This window comes from Dermacentor silvarum, chromosome 5 (assembly GCF_013339745.2).
Source record: "Dermacentor silvarum isolate Dsil-2018 chromosome 5, BIME_Dsil_1.4, whole genome shotgun sequence".
Classification (NCBI taxonomy): Eukaryota; Metazoa; Arthropoda; class Arachnida; order Ixodida; family Ixodidae; genus Dermacentor; species Dermacentor silvarum.
The window spans coordinates 164920369-164937135 of NC_051158.1; the positions used below are offsets into that span (position 1 = coordinate 164920369).

At 48.0% G+C, this 16767-nt stretch overlaps 1 protein-coding gene across 1 annotated transcript; it reads left to right on the forward strand.

Annotated features, from left to right (window-relative positions):
• Positions 1-995: 995 nt before the first annotated feature.
• LOC125945472 (uncharacterized) lies at positions 996-16164 on the forward strand. The gene is made up of 3 exons (XM_049667211.1): positions 996-1252; positions 10533-10658; positions 15746-16164. The coding sequence occupies exons 1-3, from the start codon at positions 1181-1183 to the stop codon at positions 15935-15937; spliced, it is 390 nt and encodes a 129-aa protein (XP_049523168.1). The 5' UTR covers positions 996-1180; the 3' UTR covers positions 15938-16164.
• Positions 16165-16767: the final 603 nt, after the last annotated feature.

The following is a 16767-nucleotide window of genomic DNA, read 5'->3' on the forward strand; positions in this document are numbered from 1 at the left end:
CTTGAATTAAAAGCACTTGCTTACCACCTCTTCCCAATGTCGAGGTATTCAGTTTTGTTTCCGTCCCATCAGCTTGCATGCCAGCACTGCAGCTAGACCGCTGTGCAGTATACTACACGATTTCGCGGTCAGAGTGCTGGAAAAGACCCACTGTTCCTCATTTTCCGCACGGCATGGCAGCCACGAATCTGGTTGAATTGGCATTCGCAATACAATCACAGCGCACGCTGGACAACGCTAGCAATGATAGGTGCGAGAAGCGAACACAGAGCAGACCTGCTCCACATCGGCACTTTTGCATTCGTTTCTGAAAAGCTCGGATGTCGCGGACTGGTAATGAAGAAGTGCCAGAAAATCGTACAATCCATTACTCGTGTACTTGCCAAATAATCTGGAAATGGAAAATTATTTGCACGTGCTCAGTTGCCGAACGTACCCGAATGAAATGCAATAACGACTGGTCGTAAAGCTCCGGGTAATGAAGCAGCACTTACTTTTGGTTTCGCAACGTAACCTGTGACATCGCGTCCGACAAACGAAAAAAAAAAAAAAAGGCGAAAGCTTGCACTCGGTCGCGCAAGGCTTAAGACACAGCGAAGCTGGTCGATTTGATGGCGTTTTCTTGGCTTGATGGCAGTCTTGTCGCCGGGATCTTTTCGCTGCCGTCTCTTGTTCTCCCTTTCCCTGGACGCGTACTCTGGATCTGCTAATCGCTGCCGTTGCCGCTCTCGTACAGCGGCAAGCCTCGCTTCTCGCATCGCCGCTTCTTCTTCTGGCGTACGTGCTATCTTTGTACGTCACATGGCTGTATCTGATCGAGCGCCGCCGCGCACCGGTTTACATAGGCGTTAGTGCATGCGCAGTACACTGGCGGTAGATAGCGCCAGGTGTTCTAGCAGCTGCGGCATCGCTGGTTGCCATGGCTACGGCGCGGCTGGCTTTCTGTGAAACACCATACTTTTTACGGCTAGCTTAAACAGCGTTGCTGTTGTCAGGTCACACGAAACGGCACCCACGAGAACTTGAAGCCGATGTCCGGAAAACCTTGATCGGGTGTTTTTCACTGCTACAGGGTTCTGCTCACCATTACGCCGAACTGATTCAAGGATCCCCCGTGAATACGACACCATCCGTATCAATCACGGCAGCGGGGCTATACTTTTCGACGACTGTGTCAGGCATGGTTGGTTCTAAGGTCGGCGAAGCTTGTGTGCTGCTTCCATTGGCCAACAGAACTCATGGAATACCCGAGGTTTGTTCACATTTATGTTTTTCGTTTGCACATCTATTAGTGGCTGTCCTCAAACGCCATTGACGCAAGTTCATAAGTGCTTGGCTTCCGTAAATGCAACATAAGTAGCTTAAACAGTTGAAGGTTTGCGCTATTGGAAAGAAGCAAGTAGTGAGCCAACACAGGACATCTTCTCTATACTTCCCCGAATCTTCTTCGTTGGCATAAATTTTAACCACGATTAGCTAGCACAGGTTTTCACTCTCAGACAGTCCTTTCACAGGGGCTAACTTTCAACAAATGTTTATTGGAAAGAGAAGAAATATGAAGGCATCATTTCACAGGGAAGCGTCGAATGTTAGCGCCCGTGCGTCTCAGAATCTCGTTGCGTCGTTTTGCCTACGAGGCATTTGACACTATCCTAAATGAGCACAGATCACAGCTAGGGCCAAGAGCCTTTCACTGCTAGTACGTGACGGCCGTAAATACACATAAAGTGTGGTCAAGAATCCCCTTGTGATAGCATGATACTAAATGCTCGCGCCTAACTGCTACTTTATTTTATTATTTATTGCCCTATACATTTTTTTATTGCGGCAGAACGCACGCCTTGTCCATATAAGCCTTTGCAGTACTATGTGATGGCTCTTGCATGACAAGGCACTGTCTTGTCAGCGATTTATATTGTCACGTGGCAGTGAGGTCAAGAACACAGTAGAAAATCTGTGAATGGACAAACTAACTCTTCAATGGGCGAACCTGCGCCCAGCAAAATAGGCTACACTCTAACGATAGGGTGAAATACAATCGACGATCGTCGAAGCTGTGATCTGCCGGTCAAGCGCGTCGGCTTTTATACATGATTCATCGAAAGTACGTTCCAGAGTAATCGCTGGTGCCCGTGTGTCTTACACAAAGTACTACACAAATCGCGTCACGTATACAATCAGATTATACACAAGCTTCGGTGACAACAGACCACGGATAGAGCCATGAATAACATTCGAGTAAGTTCAAATCATGCAGGCGCGTCTTGCGCTGAGCGATAACGTTAAGCTTTTAGTGGGTGAAATGCAGTCTCCTAGAAAAGGATACATAATCACACAGGTCCATGCCCCTTTCGTAAAAAAGCTCGCCCCGATGCTACAAACATGAGCCCAAGAAACTAAAGCACATGCAGTGAAGAAAAAAAATTCCCAAGGTCTCTTATGTTATCCCTAAGACGACTTCAAGGCAAAAGCCCAAGTGCCGATGCATTAAAGTGGGACACATGACGTGTCCCTCTTAATTCGCTTAGTCTACTTCCCTTAGTAATCCCCCCCTAATTCGCTTACTCATCCTCTTAATTCGCTTGGTGTGTGGGTTAGACTCCCACCAAAGGTCGTGAGCTAGAGTGCCTTAATTAACTCCACCTTAATTACCAGTGCCTTAATTGCTTTCGTCTTATTTACCGCCAAAGGTGGTGAGTTAGACTCCCACCAAAGGTCTAGGAATTGACACCCACAAAATGTTGCGGATTCGACTCCAACCAAAGTTCTTGGTTTCTACTCCCTCCAATGGTCGTGGTTTTGACTCCCACCAAAAGTCGAGGGTATGTAGCCTTTTTGTACCTATCGTGTCACCGACGCGTTTTCGCTCAATGTCGACTGACTGATGAGACATCTAAGGCTTTCAGCTTAATAACAAACAAACAAAGAAACAAAGTCCCAGAGTTAGTTAGCACTGGTAAAAGGAGCCGCACAACATGGACTATTTCACCCCGTGAGCGACTGCGCTGTGATTGGGAAATGCTGTCTGGTTACCACCTATAGTCCAGTCCGCCAATCCGTCGGATGATCTTGTAAGGTCGAAATAGCGTCGCAAAAATTCCGGGCTCGTACTTGACGTAGCGTCGTCCCTGACGTAGCGTTGTCGAATATTGTAGTGTCGGCTGTCGGTCCTCTGTTGGTTCTTTATGCGCAGGCGGGCGAGTTGTCCAGCTTTTTGGCGAGCTGGAGATAGGCGGTGACGTCGAGATTCTCTTCGACGGTGACGTGCGGCAGCATGGCATTGAGGGTCGTCGTCGGGGTTCCTGCCGTAAACCAGCTTGAACGGCGGGATCTGCGTTGTTTCTTGCACCGCCGCGCTGTAAGTGAAAGCTACATAGGACAAGACGGCATCCCACGTCTTGTGCTCGACGTCGACTTACATTGCAAGCATATCAGCGAGGGTCTTGTTCAGCCGCTCCGTAAGGCTACATATTTGTTTGCAAGTGGTAGGCAGTTGTCCTTCTGTGGCTCGTCTGGCAGTGTTGCAAATTGGCTTGGGCAAGCTCAGCAGTGAAAGCCGTTCTTTTGTTGGTGATGTGGACTTCTGGGGCGCCATGTCGCATCAGGGTGTTCTCGACGAAGAATTTAGCAACTTCGGCCGCACTTCCTTTAGGCAGAGCTTTCGTTTCGGCATAGCGGGTAAGGTAGTTGGTAGCCACGACGATCGACTTATTTCCAGATGTTGACGTCGGCAAGGGTCCCAACAAATTCATCCCAATCTGCTGAAAACGTCGGCAAGGAGGCTTGATCGGCTGTAGTAATCCCGCTGGCCTTGTCGGTGGTGTCTTGCGTCGCGGACAGTATCGGAATGTCTTGACGTAACGGGCGACGTCGGCTGTCAGAAGCGGCCAGTAATACGTTCCCCGTATACTCGACAGCGTCCGGGAGAATCCGAAGTGCCCAGTGGTCGGATCATCATGTAGGGCATGCAGTACTTCTGGACGCAGTGCTGAGGGATCAACAGGAAGGTAGTTGGCGCGGACTGGTGAGACGTTCCTTACGAGGACGTAGTTTTGCAGCACAAACGAAGACAATCCTTGCCTAAATACCCTAGGGACAACGTCGATCATCATCAGCAGCAGCAGCCTATATTCATGTCCACTGCAGGACGAAGGCCTCTCCATGCGATCTCCAATTACTGCTGTCTTGCGCTAGCTGATTCCAACTTGCGCCTGCAAATTTCCTAGCATCATCACCCCACCTACTTTTCTGCCGTCCTCGATAGCGCTTCCCTTCTCTTGGTACCTATTCTGTAACTGGTCCACCGGTTATCCATTGTTCGCATTACATGGCCTGCCCAGCTCCATTTGTTCCTCTTAATGTGAACTAGAGTATGGGCTATCCCCTTTTGCTCTTTAGTCCACACCACTCTATTCCAGTCCCTTAACGTTAGGGCTAACATATTTCGTTCCATTGCTCTTTCTGCGGTCCTTAATTTGTTCTCGAGCCTCTTTGTTAACATCCAAGTTTCTGCCCCATGTTTACACTTGTAGAATGCAATGATAGCACACTTTTCTTTTCAACGTCAGTGGTAAGCTCCCAGTCAGGATTTGGAAATGCCTGTTGTATGCCCTCCAACCCAATTTTATTCTTCTGTAAATTTCCTTCTCATGATCAGGGTCTCCTGTGAGTAATAGCCTAGATAAACGTACTCCTTTACAGACTCTGAGTGGCAATCCTGAATTCTTGTTCCCTGGCCAGGCTATTGAAGATTATCTTTGTCTTCTGCATATTAACCTTCAACCCCACTCTTACACTTTCTCGGTTAAGGTCCTCAATCATTCGTTGTAATCCGTCCCCCATTGTTGCTGAATAGGTCAATGTCATCTGCCAAGCTAAGGCTGCTGAGATATTTGCCGTTGATACTCACTCCTAAGCCTTCCCAGTCTAAGAGCTTGAATACTTCTTCTAAGCATGCAGTGGATAGCACTGAAGAGATTGTGTCCCCTTGCCTGACCCCTTTCTTGATAGGTAACTTTCTACTTTTCTTGTGGAGGCAGCATCGACGTTGTCGATGTTGCCTTCCAAATACTTGACAAATCTCTTTAGCTCCGGGTCTGCTGGATGCTGTTCAGCGAAGTCTTCTGCGCCTATTGTTCCTAGGAAGGCGTCGTCATCCTCGCCGTCTTGCGGTCCCGGGTCGATTCGGACGCGTGATAGGCAGTCGGCATCAGAATGCTTCCATTTCGATTTGTAGACTACGGTGATGTCAAATTCCTGGCGTCTCACACTCCATCGTGCGAGGAGTCCTGAAGGGTCCTTTAAATCTGCCAGCCAATACAAGGCATGGTGGTCGCTTACGACTTTGAAGGGCCTGCCGTATAGATAACGGCGGAATTTCGTGGTAGCCCAAGTGAGGGCAAGGCATTCTTTTTCCGTAGTAGAGTAATTGGCTTCCGTTTTCGACAACGACCGGCTAGCGTAAGTAATGACCCTTTCAAGTACATCTTTTCTTTGGACTAGGACGGCGCCGAGACCTAGGCATCTTGCGTCGGTGTGGACTTCGGTGTCGGCGTCTTTGTCGAAGTGGGAGAGCACTGGTGGTTACTGCAGGCGCGGTTTAAGCTCTTCGAAGACTTCTGCTTACGGCGCTTGCCAATTGAAATTGACATCTATTTTGTGAGCGAAGTTATAGGATCGGCGATTTACGGAAAGTTCTTCACGAAGCGGCACAAGAGCTAAGACATCTGCACACTCCCTTCTTGTCGGTTGGCAGTGGAAAGTTTGCGATGGCAGATGTCTTCCGCGGATTAGGGCGGACTCAATATTTGCTGATGATGTGGCCCAAGAACAGAAGCTCGTCGTAAGCGACCCCTTTCCGTCTTCACAGTGAGTCCTGAGTCCTCCAGTACTGTCCCAAGCCGCCTAAGGTGATTGTCGAAATTCCTAGCGAAGACGACGATGTCATTTAAGCAGACAAGACAGGTCTGCCCCTTCAACCCTGCTAACACAGTGTCCATCACGCGCTGGAACATTGCAGGCACCGAACACACTCCGAATGGCATGACCTTGAACTCATAGAGGCCGTCTGGCGTAATGAAGGCGGTCGTTTCGCGATCTCTCTCGTTGACTTATATTTTCTAGTAGCGTGTCTTGAGATACATCGACGAGAAGTATTTAGCATTGCAGAGCCGACCAATGCGTCGTCTATCCGTGGGAGGGGGGTATACGTCCTTCTTCGTGATCTTGTTCAGTTGACGATAATCGACGCAGAAACATAGCTTTCTGTCTAAACCTTTGAATATATCAGAGGCTTCCTCTCAGATAGGCTGGCGATTCTCCACATAGAAGATGAGGAACATGGACCATTTAAAATGGGTACGTGAGGGACCCCGCAAAGGGTGGTCATCTCCCCGTTGCTATTTAACATAGCTATGATGAAGCTCCCGCGGGTCTTGGCACAGGTGGAGGGGGTACATCATGCGCTATACGCCGATGATATCACAATTTGGGCAAATCAGGGCAGTATAGGCGAAATGGAAGACCGTCTCCAGCAGGCCGCCTCCATCGTAGACGCCTACGCGACTCAATGCGGATTGCAGTCCTTGCTCCAGCTAAATCCGAACCCCTACATATCCGAGCAGACCTAAAACACAGGACGAACATGGACTTGACTATATCAGGGGGGCTCCTTTCGGGTGGTCTCGGAGATCCGAATCTTAGGCATTCTCATACATAACAGAATCAAAAACGGAACTACGTTGGACAAGTTAAGCAAAGTAGGGGAACAGGTAGGACGTTTGATCCACCGAGTCTCAAACAAACGATGGGGGTTACGAGGTAGGGACGCGCTTCTGCTCGCCCACGCCTTTGTAACCAGCAGGATTCTTTACTCAATTCCGTATTTAAGAATGACTAAACACGAAGAGAACAGGGTTAATGTAATTCTCAGGAAAGTAACCAAACGCGCCTTAGACCTGCCCATCAGCACTTCCAAATATAAACTCTCTGGCTTGGGAGTCCTTAACTCTATTCAGGAGCTCAGGGAGGCGCACCTCTCAAATCGATACACACGGCTGATGCAGACCGCCCCGGGGCATCACCTGCTGGACCGCCTGTGCATTAAACACGACTGCGAACCTCAACACACAGAGCGCATCCCAGAGCTGAGGCGCACCAAACTCTGGGCGCCCCCACTCCCTCGAAATATGACGAAGGAAACCCATGAAGGAAGAAGACAGGCGCGTGCCAATCCGCAAGAAAGACAGCTTGGCTCTCGTTCTGGGGTTTACTATGTGGATGTAGCTGGGCCATCACCCAGGAGATATTACACGGCGGCGGTTGTAAATCAGGGAACTCAGGTGGACGGACTCTCATTTAGAGCCGCGAATCAAAACCAAGCAGAGGAGGTCGCTGTCGCCTTGGCGGCTGCACACCCTCAATCCAAATACATCCTCACAGACTCTCGAAGGGCTTGTGAAAACTACTTTGCAGGGGAAATCTCTCCACTAGCCAACACAATTCTGAGACTCTGCATCAGGGATCGGGATCCCGCAGCTAAACGAATAATCTGGACTCCAGGCCATCAGGGCCTTCGAGGTAATGAGGCTACAGACGCAGGAGCCCGCGCACTTATTCCCCGCGAACCTCCCGTTTACCCTAAACAGCCTCAATTTCCTACTCCCCTACTGCGGTTCAGTGCAATGCGAGATTACATCTGCAAGCAGCGCCGGCTGTAACCCCCTCCGGCGAAACACCTATCCAAAACAGAAGAACGCGTCCTACGGCGCCTCCAAACTAATACGTTGCTCTGCCCAGCTATAGTAAAACATTTCGATCCCAAAATCAATAGGAAATACCAGCACTGTGGTGATTTGGCAGATCTGTATCACATGGTCTGGGCCTGCCAACAGAATCCCAAACTATCCTCTATTCCCCACCCAACTCGAGAGGACTGGGAAACGACCGTGCTCAACAGCTCCGGACTAGAGGAACAACGAGCTCTGGTCCAACGGGCTCGAGTGACGGCTTCGACCAATGACGTCCCGGACTAAGGACGACACCTACTTTCATGGAGCTCACAGGCTTCACCCTCTCTCTGTGTTCAATAAAAGTTTTCACCACCACGACCCCCAAGACACCGGCAACAGTCACGAACGCCACGCGCGTTCGGTGCGAACGCGGGCAAAACTTCGACGGCGTCGACAACAGCTCTGCACTTAGTTGGTGCTGCTGCTTGTCCAAGTTTATACAGCTGATAAAACTACTATCCTTACTCCGTATAGCTCTATACTTATTTGCTATCACAATTGATGCTTCTCCTTTCTGGTGAAACTGCGACATTTTTCCCCACGACTAGAGAAGTTGTTTACGCGCTTTTCGACAGCTTAATGATGTGTTCGCGCAGCCTTTCGTCGATTTGTTGCCTACGTGCTACATAAAAGTGTTTTTCCGATCATGGAAGAAGCCCGCGTGTACACGCAAAATGTCTCGAGCGGCCAGTTATGCGGCAATTTTTCGTGCATTCGAGGGCTTCTTTCATGCTTGGAAAAACACCTATGTAGCATGTATTCAGCAATATAAAGCTGTATCGGGAGTTTCTTGTGTTGCTCTACAGGTTTCTCATTGAAACTTTTCATGTAATTATAATATTTGAGGAGTTGATTCATAAATACTGATTATGTAATTATGAGGAATGCAAAAAATCATCTGAGTATCTCCAAGCAACGGCGAACAACATTACACTGGTTGTGTTCAGCTCCGTGGGATTCGCATATTTTTTTTTTTAAATTTGAATAAACTTACGTGGGACATAATGTACAGGGTGTTTCAGCGGAGACTTTCGAAATTTTTTAAGAGTGGCCTGTGGCAGATAGCACAATTATCGCTGATGAGCTGGTCTACAAGAAGAGGCGGATATTACTGGCCCCAAAAAATTGAAATGCATAATCGACTACTTAATAAAAATTCACTAAGTAAGTTTTGACCTACCCGCCGGGGTGGCTCAGTCAGCTAAGGCATTGTGCTGCTGAGCACGAGATCGCGGGATCGTATCCCGGCCGCGGCTGCCGCCTTTCGATGGAGGCTAAATGCAAAAACACCCGTGTGCTTGCGTTGTAGCGCACGTTAAAGAACCCCAGGTGGTCAAAATTAATCCGGAGCCCTCCACTACGGCGTGCCTCATAATCAGAACTGGTTTTGGCACGAAAAACCCTAGAAAGAAGAAGTTTTGAACTAATTACCTTAAGGCACATATTGCAATTGAAAAATTTTAGCCGTGAAGGTCGCAAGGCTGATCTACATGGAACAAATTCTCAGGATGACACCGGTTCCGAGATATTATTATTGCGATAGCAATTATATGGACACTCCAAAGCAGATTTCTGCCGTCGGCGTCGCCGTCGTCGTCGCCGTCACCGTCGCCGTTGCCGTGAGGTTCCGTATGACGTCAGTGGAGATGAAATCGTCACCGCGCGCCGAACGCTGTATGTGCGAGTGAAAGGGCGCGAGGGACGCGCGCTTTCACGGGGAGTGAACGCACGGCGAAGAAAAAACGCGCGTTCTGCGCCGTGCTCCCTTAGGGCTGCAGAAGTAGGCGTCTCTTTCCTCCTTTACAATCACCATATATGTAGAACAAACGCGCCTTCTTCCGACGCGCGAAAGGCCGTGGCGGGGAGGGGGGCGGGAGGGGGAGGGAATGGAGGCGACGTTTAGCTGCGGCATCAAGTGCCTATTTATATCAGAGGCTCCGGCAACAGTCAACAACGCCGTACGCATTTTGTGCGAACGCGGGCAAAACGCCGACGGCGTCGACAACAGTTCTGCGTGTTGCCGGTGCTGCTGCATGTCCAAGGTTATATACCTGATAAATCTACTATCATTACTCCGTATAGGTCTCGACAAATTTGCTATCGCAATTGATGTTTCGCCTTTCAGGTGAAACTGCGACAACTTTTTTCGCCAACTTGGAGGAGAAATGCATTGGCGTTCGAGTAACTTTCGTGCTTTAGTGCATAAAGCGATACTTTATTAAGAAAGTAACTGGAAGTTCAATGCATTTCTCCGCAATGTTTCGGAATTAATATCTCGAAACTGGTGTCATTCCTGAGGATTCGTTCCAATTGCATCCACCTTGCGAACTCCACGATTTTATATTTTTTAGTGGCGATATAGGCCATAATATAATTAGTTAAAACTCAAATAGCTAATTTCTAACAATGCATTGATTATGCAATTCAATTTTTACGCAAGTAATGTCCGCCTCTTCGAGTAGACAATCTAATAAACTATGATTGGGCTACCTGCTACAGGCAACCTTTAACATTTTTTGTAAGTGTTCGCTGAAAACCCGGTATATCAGATTGCAAAGTGGTCATACAACGAAATGGTGCCTCGGCAAAATCGTATGTCACATGAAAGACATTACTTTCCCCCAACGAATATTGCGAATAATCTAAGTAGGTTTTGCGTGTATTGAACAACAGCATCCGCTTGATTTATTCACAATGTGTAGATTTACACGTAGTCTTTTGCTTTTCTCCAATGCATAAAAGTTTTGCAAGGATGCTGAATACGAGGAGACGTATGACTCCACGTACAATGTAGCATTTTACACCAAATTCAACAAGCAGCCTACCTTTGCATTCAGCTACGACAACAAGCAGTCCCTGCGCTACAAGGTATGTTTTCTCTGTTACTGTTAGATGTGCTATTGACAAACCACATTTTATTGCGATAGCAATTATATGGACGCTCCTGGCGCATTTCTGCCGTCGCCGTGACGTTCCGTATAAAGTCCGAGGGCGATAAAATCGTTGCCCTGCGCTGTATGCTGTATGTGCGAGTGAAAGCGTGTCAGGGTGAGCCGGCGATCGCGGCTCAATCTCGCGCACGCAAGGGAAAGCGGGAAGGAAGCACGCCGCCTTCCGTCGCACGCAACGCTTCGAGGGGAGGCTACAGAGGGGGGGGGGGGGGGGGGGCGTTCTACTCCGGGCGGCCCGGCGGCCGCGCACGCCCGCCCCCGCCGCTGTATCTTGAAATCCATCTGCGACGGGGACACAGTCCGCCGTGCGCTGTGTTTTCGCGGCTTTGTTCCTTTTGATGCGACAGGCAGCACGAAGGTCAATTCGCTCGTTACTGCTGCGGCGCGTTTTGACAGCGAGTTTCTTCGGTCATCGGGTGTGATGTGCTCATGTTCGCTTGCGCACGCGTGAAACCATGCTTGTTAATTTAGTTCGTATGCCTATATTTACAAGCTTATACGGCCGATAAAACTACTATCTCTACTTCGTATAACTGTCCACTATTTTCTATCGCAATCGATGCTTCGCTTCTCGGGAGAAACTGCGACTTGTTTTCGAAGTGTGTTTTATTGCAATTATATGGACACTCTAAAGCAGATTTCTGCCGTTGGCGTCGCCATCGTCGTCGCCGTCGCCATCGCCATCGCCGTGAGGTTCCGTATGACGTCAACGGCGATGAAATCGTCGCCGCGCTCCGGACGCTGTATGTGCGAGTGAAAGGGTGCGAGGGACGCGCGCTTTCACGGGAAGCGAACGCACGTCGGAGCGCAAACGCGCGTTCTGCGCCGTGCTCCCTAAAGGGCTGCAGAATTAAGCGTGCCTTTCCTCCTTTCCATATATAGAGAGTAAACACAACTTTTTCCGTCGAGCGAAAAGCTGTGGGGGGACGGGAGGGAGGGAGGGAAGGCGACGTTTAGCTTCGGCACCAAATAAGTATTTATATAAAAACGCCGCGCGCTTTCGGTGCGAACGCGGGCAAAACGCCGACTGGCGCCGACAACAGTTCTGCGCGTTGCTGGTGCTGCTGCATGTCCAAGTTTATACAGCTGATAAACTACTATCCTTACTCCGTATAGCTCTCTACTAATTTGCTATCGCAATTGGTGCTTCGCCTTTCGGGTGAAACTGCAACAATTTTTTTTACAGATCCGGGATATTTTCCTTTAGGAGGCTGCGCTTCTCACTCTTTCTTTATCGTAACAACTTTCACAACTGCTTTCACCTGCGAACCACCGGCCCGGAGCTATCCCTGACTTGAGCGGTGTCGTAGGAAAGCAATGGAATTTTCAATCTTCAGCTGTTCTCTTCGCCTTAGCGCTTTCTTATAAGACACCTCAGAATTACCAGGCTTACTTTCCATCGTTTTGTGTTGTTGGTTATTTGGACGTACACCTGCCAGCAGTTCTCCACAAGGCAACTTTGCTGCCGGAGTTTCATGGCCTCGTTGCGGACTGTCTGAGGACATCTTAAGCACAGCATTATGGGGGCCGCACTGAGGAAGTTGAACAGGAAGGTCTAATCAAAACTTAAATTGAAATGATAAAGTTCAGCGTATCATGCTCTTAATTATCCGCTTAACTGCAAACCTTGCTTATTCATAACTTATGCGGCACTCGTTCACGAAATACAATGCATTCATGCATGTTTACCTGTACCGGTATAAGCTAGCCACAGCGCATTAAGTGCACACAGACACTTCTTAATTACGATAATGTCGACTCTCGGGAGGGAAATGCTTTTACCTCAGCGGTGTAAAGAGAGTAGGGACAATTGCACAGGACAAGTTACCACGAGTGACCGCGACACAACCGAGTCCAAAGAGAGGGAAGTGCGCGTTATGGTGCGCGACGGCGTGGCACGCGATGCAAGCGCTGGTTGGCCGTTCGACTTTGACGATCCGCCCTGGCGCCAATGCCTACGGTCCCTTCTGAAAGCTCCTAGCGGTAACGTGTAGCGCTATGTTTTGCGTCGCCGCCAGTAGTACTGCCCGCACAAGTGCGCCGGCAGAAGCCGGCGGCTTCTTTAGCCAACGGGCCTTCCACGCCCCTCGAGCTACCATAGTGGTAGTCGTGCCTCTCCGTTCCGGTACAAGGGCGCGGAATAGCTCATCGTGCCGACGCCACGTATCGTACCGTTAGTGAGCCCACCGCGAGACCAGGCGTGGACATAGTCGGCTAGCTCTCAGGCGAAAACGGACGCTAGGACAGCGAAAGTGTGCCGCAGCCTTCTCTTTTGTGTACTTAAGTGTACTATGGGATCTCTTTCTTTCTTGTGTGTCCAAGTGCCATATGTAATCAGAACGTGAAAGAGATAAAGGCAGTATCGTTCCCCACTTGCGTCCCCTACTGTAGGCAGAGCTCCAGGGCCCACGAACCTTCACAGCGGCAAGCCGGTGTAATATTGGAAGGTTCCGATTTGCAGATCCACGTCAGGTCCACATTCGCTGAATACTAAATTGAGGCGTTTATTAATGAAATTGGTACTGGAGCTGTGGTCTCTGCGCACTAATAACATTTTAGTTTTACCAAAGCAGTAGTGGAAGTTGAGCTGGTATATAGCGTATAACTGAAAAAGAATCGTGAGTCACCAGACATAGTGCCCAATTTGTAAAACGTGGCGCCCATGGACATAATTAGTCGCGGACGCGCTTGATAAACGAAAATTGTCCTAAACGGAATTCAGGCTTAAACGGGGCAGTAGCCTTTGGTTGGGTACTTTTTATTAAAGCAACTCAAAAACAAAAAAAAAGAATTCTTATACGGAAGCAATTTTTTTTTTCAACTCCGAATAAACGGAAGTAAAAATCCGAAAATATAGCAGAGTGGTAATTCTGAGCAGCGTCACGACCGGCATCACTCCTTGCGCCTTCCGTGCTTTCCCATTTCAAACTTTCTCGACATTTTTCAGGGTTCTTTTTTTTTTGTAGCAGATCTTAAGCTGAAATGATTCCAACGTTATCTGACCAGCGCCCGGTGCCCAAGCTTCATTTAACTCTACGCTCTCGCGGATGACATGCATCCCTCATATCACACGTCAGGCTGCTTTCCGTTTATAGCCATGTTAATTGTATATATGCACAGCGGCTCTCTATTTTTTTTACTTTCCAGTAGAAGGCATGTCAGAGATTTATTTACCTGCAGCGACCAAGTTATACAACAGCACCTGTAAGCTATCGCGAAATGGGACATACACGTTGATATGGGTAAACGAGCAAGTTTTATGCCGAATAATAGCAGCTCAAGAATAAAGCTTGAAAGGCATGAAAACCGTTTAGATGTCGTCTGTCTATACAGGGTGTTCCAACTATCATGCACCAAGATTTAAAAATATGCAAATGGCCCGTAGCTGAACAGAACCAAGGTAATGCTGTTTGCCATCGCTTGGAGATACTCAGATTATTTTTCGCATTCCGCCTATTACATAATTAGTTTTAATTATTTAGAAACATCTAAAATATTAGAATTAGGTGAAAATTGTAAATTAGTAAATTATAGAGCAACATAAGAAACACCCGACACAGCTTTCTGCTGTTCAATACGTGCTACATGAAAGTGTTTTTGCGAGCGAGAAAGAATCCCGCGAATACACGCAAATTGCCTTAAGTGGCCAGCCGCGCGGCAATATTGCGTGTATTCGCGGCCTTCTTTCCCACCCAGGAAGGCGATATTGTGTAGCTCGTATTGAGCAAGAGAAATCGGTATCGGGTGTTTTAACAGCGAAGCTGTTTAATCTAGCCGTAAGAAGTATGGTGTTTCACAGAAAGCCAGCCGCGCCGTAGCCTATGGCAACCAGCGACGCCGCAGCTGCTAGAACACCTGGGGCAACCTACCGCCTGTGCACTGCGCATGCGCCGACAGCGAGCAACGGCTATGTAAGCCGGTGCTCGATCAGATGCAGCGATGGGACGTACTAGGATAGTACGTACTCCCGAAGAAGAAGCAGCGATTCGAGAAGCGACGCTTGCCGCTGTACGAGAGCGGCAACGGCAGCGACGAGCAGATCCGGAATACGCCGCCAGGGGAAAAGGCAAAAGCTTGTACTTGTTACAGTAAAAAAAAAAAAAAAACGCCATCAAAGCGTCCCAGCATCGCTGCGTCTTAAGCCTTGCTCGGCCGAGTGCAAGCTTTCGCCTTTTTTCATCATCAGCAGCAGCAGCCTATATTTATGTCAACTCCAGGTCGAAGGCCTCGCCTTGTGATCTCCAATTACCCATGTGTTGCGCTAGCTGATTCCAACTTGCACCAATTTTCTAATTGACACTTTTTATATAATTATAATACTTGAGAAGTTGATAAATAATACTAATTATGTAATTAAGCGGAATGCAACAAATAATCTGAGTAACTCCAAGCGACGGCAAACAACATTACCTTGGTTCGGTCTAGCTACGGGGCATTTGCATATTTTTGTCTTGGTGCATGATAGTTTGGACACCTTGTATACATATTCTTCGTTTTGATAGCGTTCGAGTGCGGTTGAACAAGAGAAGCGTCAACTTTGACCTAACGTTTCGACTAGGTGACTTGTATTAGCGTCCTCAGACACTTGTGACCACATTTGTACGACATTGTAATAGGCCTGCATGAAAACGTAGCTGACAGAAATTGGGTAAATTGTAAAGCACCGTAATCGAGCTGTAAAATGCCACCTTGTGAAAATTTAAAACACCAAACTGCTTACTTCCGTTGTATAAGGTTACATAACCTCAGTGAACAGTTTTGTTTTTTTTTTTACTTCGTATACATGACATTACATGTCTATTTTGAGCTTTTTTTAGCGCGCCCATTTTGGTATCCATTTTTCTACTTGTATATTAAATGCAAAAATGCAGTGTGAAACGTTTTCTTAACCAGTTCTCCAAGCCCTGCAAAACGGCTACTAACACTGCCTTTGGCGAGCTGGTTAGGTAATTACACTACCGCTAGAGTGAATGCGCGTGAATTCACCTTTTTTTAACTATGCAGCTGTGCTCATTGAAGGCCAACTACACCACGCTACATTATGGTATCGCTGTCTTCGATCTGGACGTGGATGACTGGGACAACAAGTGTGGCTTCGGAAACTACAGCAGACTGAGATTTGTCAAAGACTTACTCAACTACTTTCGTTTTGGTTTCTTCAGCCCTGGCGACATCAGCGGTTGCCTTAAATTGTGACTGCGTTCTGGTTGATAGGACTGATGACTGCGTTTTGTGCGTGTTTGTTCGCGATAATTTTTGCATTGTTATAGTGCTAAAGACTTTTCTTCATCGTTATGTTGTAACATCTATGGCGTTCGGTATTAATCTGCACATTTGGAGCTAGCTTATATTCTGGTTATAGATTCAGGTAAATATTTACTAGAAAAAAACTACAGCTATGTCAAGCCAGATTCTTGGCAGCAATTTCTCAGAATGTTTCTATTCTAGCCATACGCTGATAAAAATGTTTGACTTCACGAACATAACGTCACATTTTTTTTATCAGAAATGCACATTTGACCAATTTTGCATGTTTGCACATTTTCATATCGTATACATGTGTCTTCAAAATAATAGTCGTTAGGCCGCCCTTGTGTTTTGTCTCGTCTTGTCCTATTTTTCTCGCAGTGTCCGCAAATATTTGCGAAAGTTGCTTTGCGAACCTGCCTCAACCTGCCTCGCAGGGTCCGCAATTTTTCTTTGCAAGGAGGGCATGTCGGCTAAAAGTAACAAAACTCTGGACACTGTGGCACAGCTTTAGGGAATGCCGAGCAAATCTGAGCTAGTGGTTCGACAGGAGAGTGGGCCTCGTTAAGATCGACGAGGGCCGGAACCAGTGAAGGCGATCAGAGCTGGTGAGACAGAGCTTCAGTAACTTCCTCATAGTTGCGGAAAGTAGGCAGGCAAAAACCAGGGCGCCTCAACATCTGTACACGGCGGGTAAGATTGGTAAGCTGCCTCATCGCAAACAAACTTCTGACCGCCATGGCAGGGGTGGACTACTAGAACAATATTAGAAGTAGTTG

Excerpts from the sequence above, each read along its gene's own strand:
- LOC125945472 (XM_049667211.1), top strand. The coding sequence starts at position 1,181 with ATGGTTGGTTCTAAGGTCGGCGAAGCTTGTGTGCTGCTTCCATTGGCC. Across the intron at positions 1,253-10,532 it reads GAACTCATGGAATACCCGAG|TTTTGCAAGGATGCTGAATA; the intron begins GTTTGTTCACAT and ends AATGCATAAAAG. Across the intron at positions 10,659-15,745 it reads AGCAGTCCCTGCGCTACAAG|CTGTGCTCATTGAAGGCCAA; the intron begins GTATGTTTTCTC and ends TTAACTATGCAG.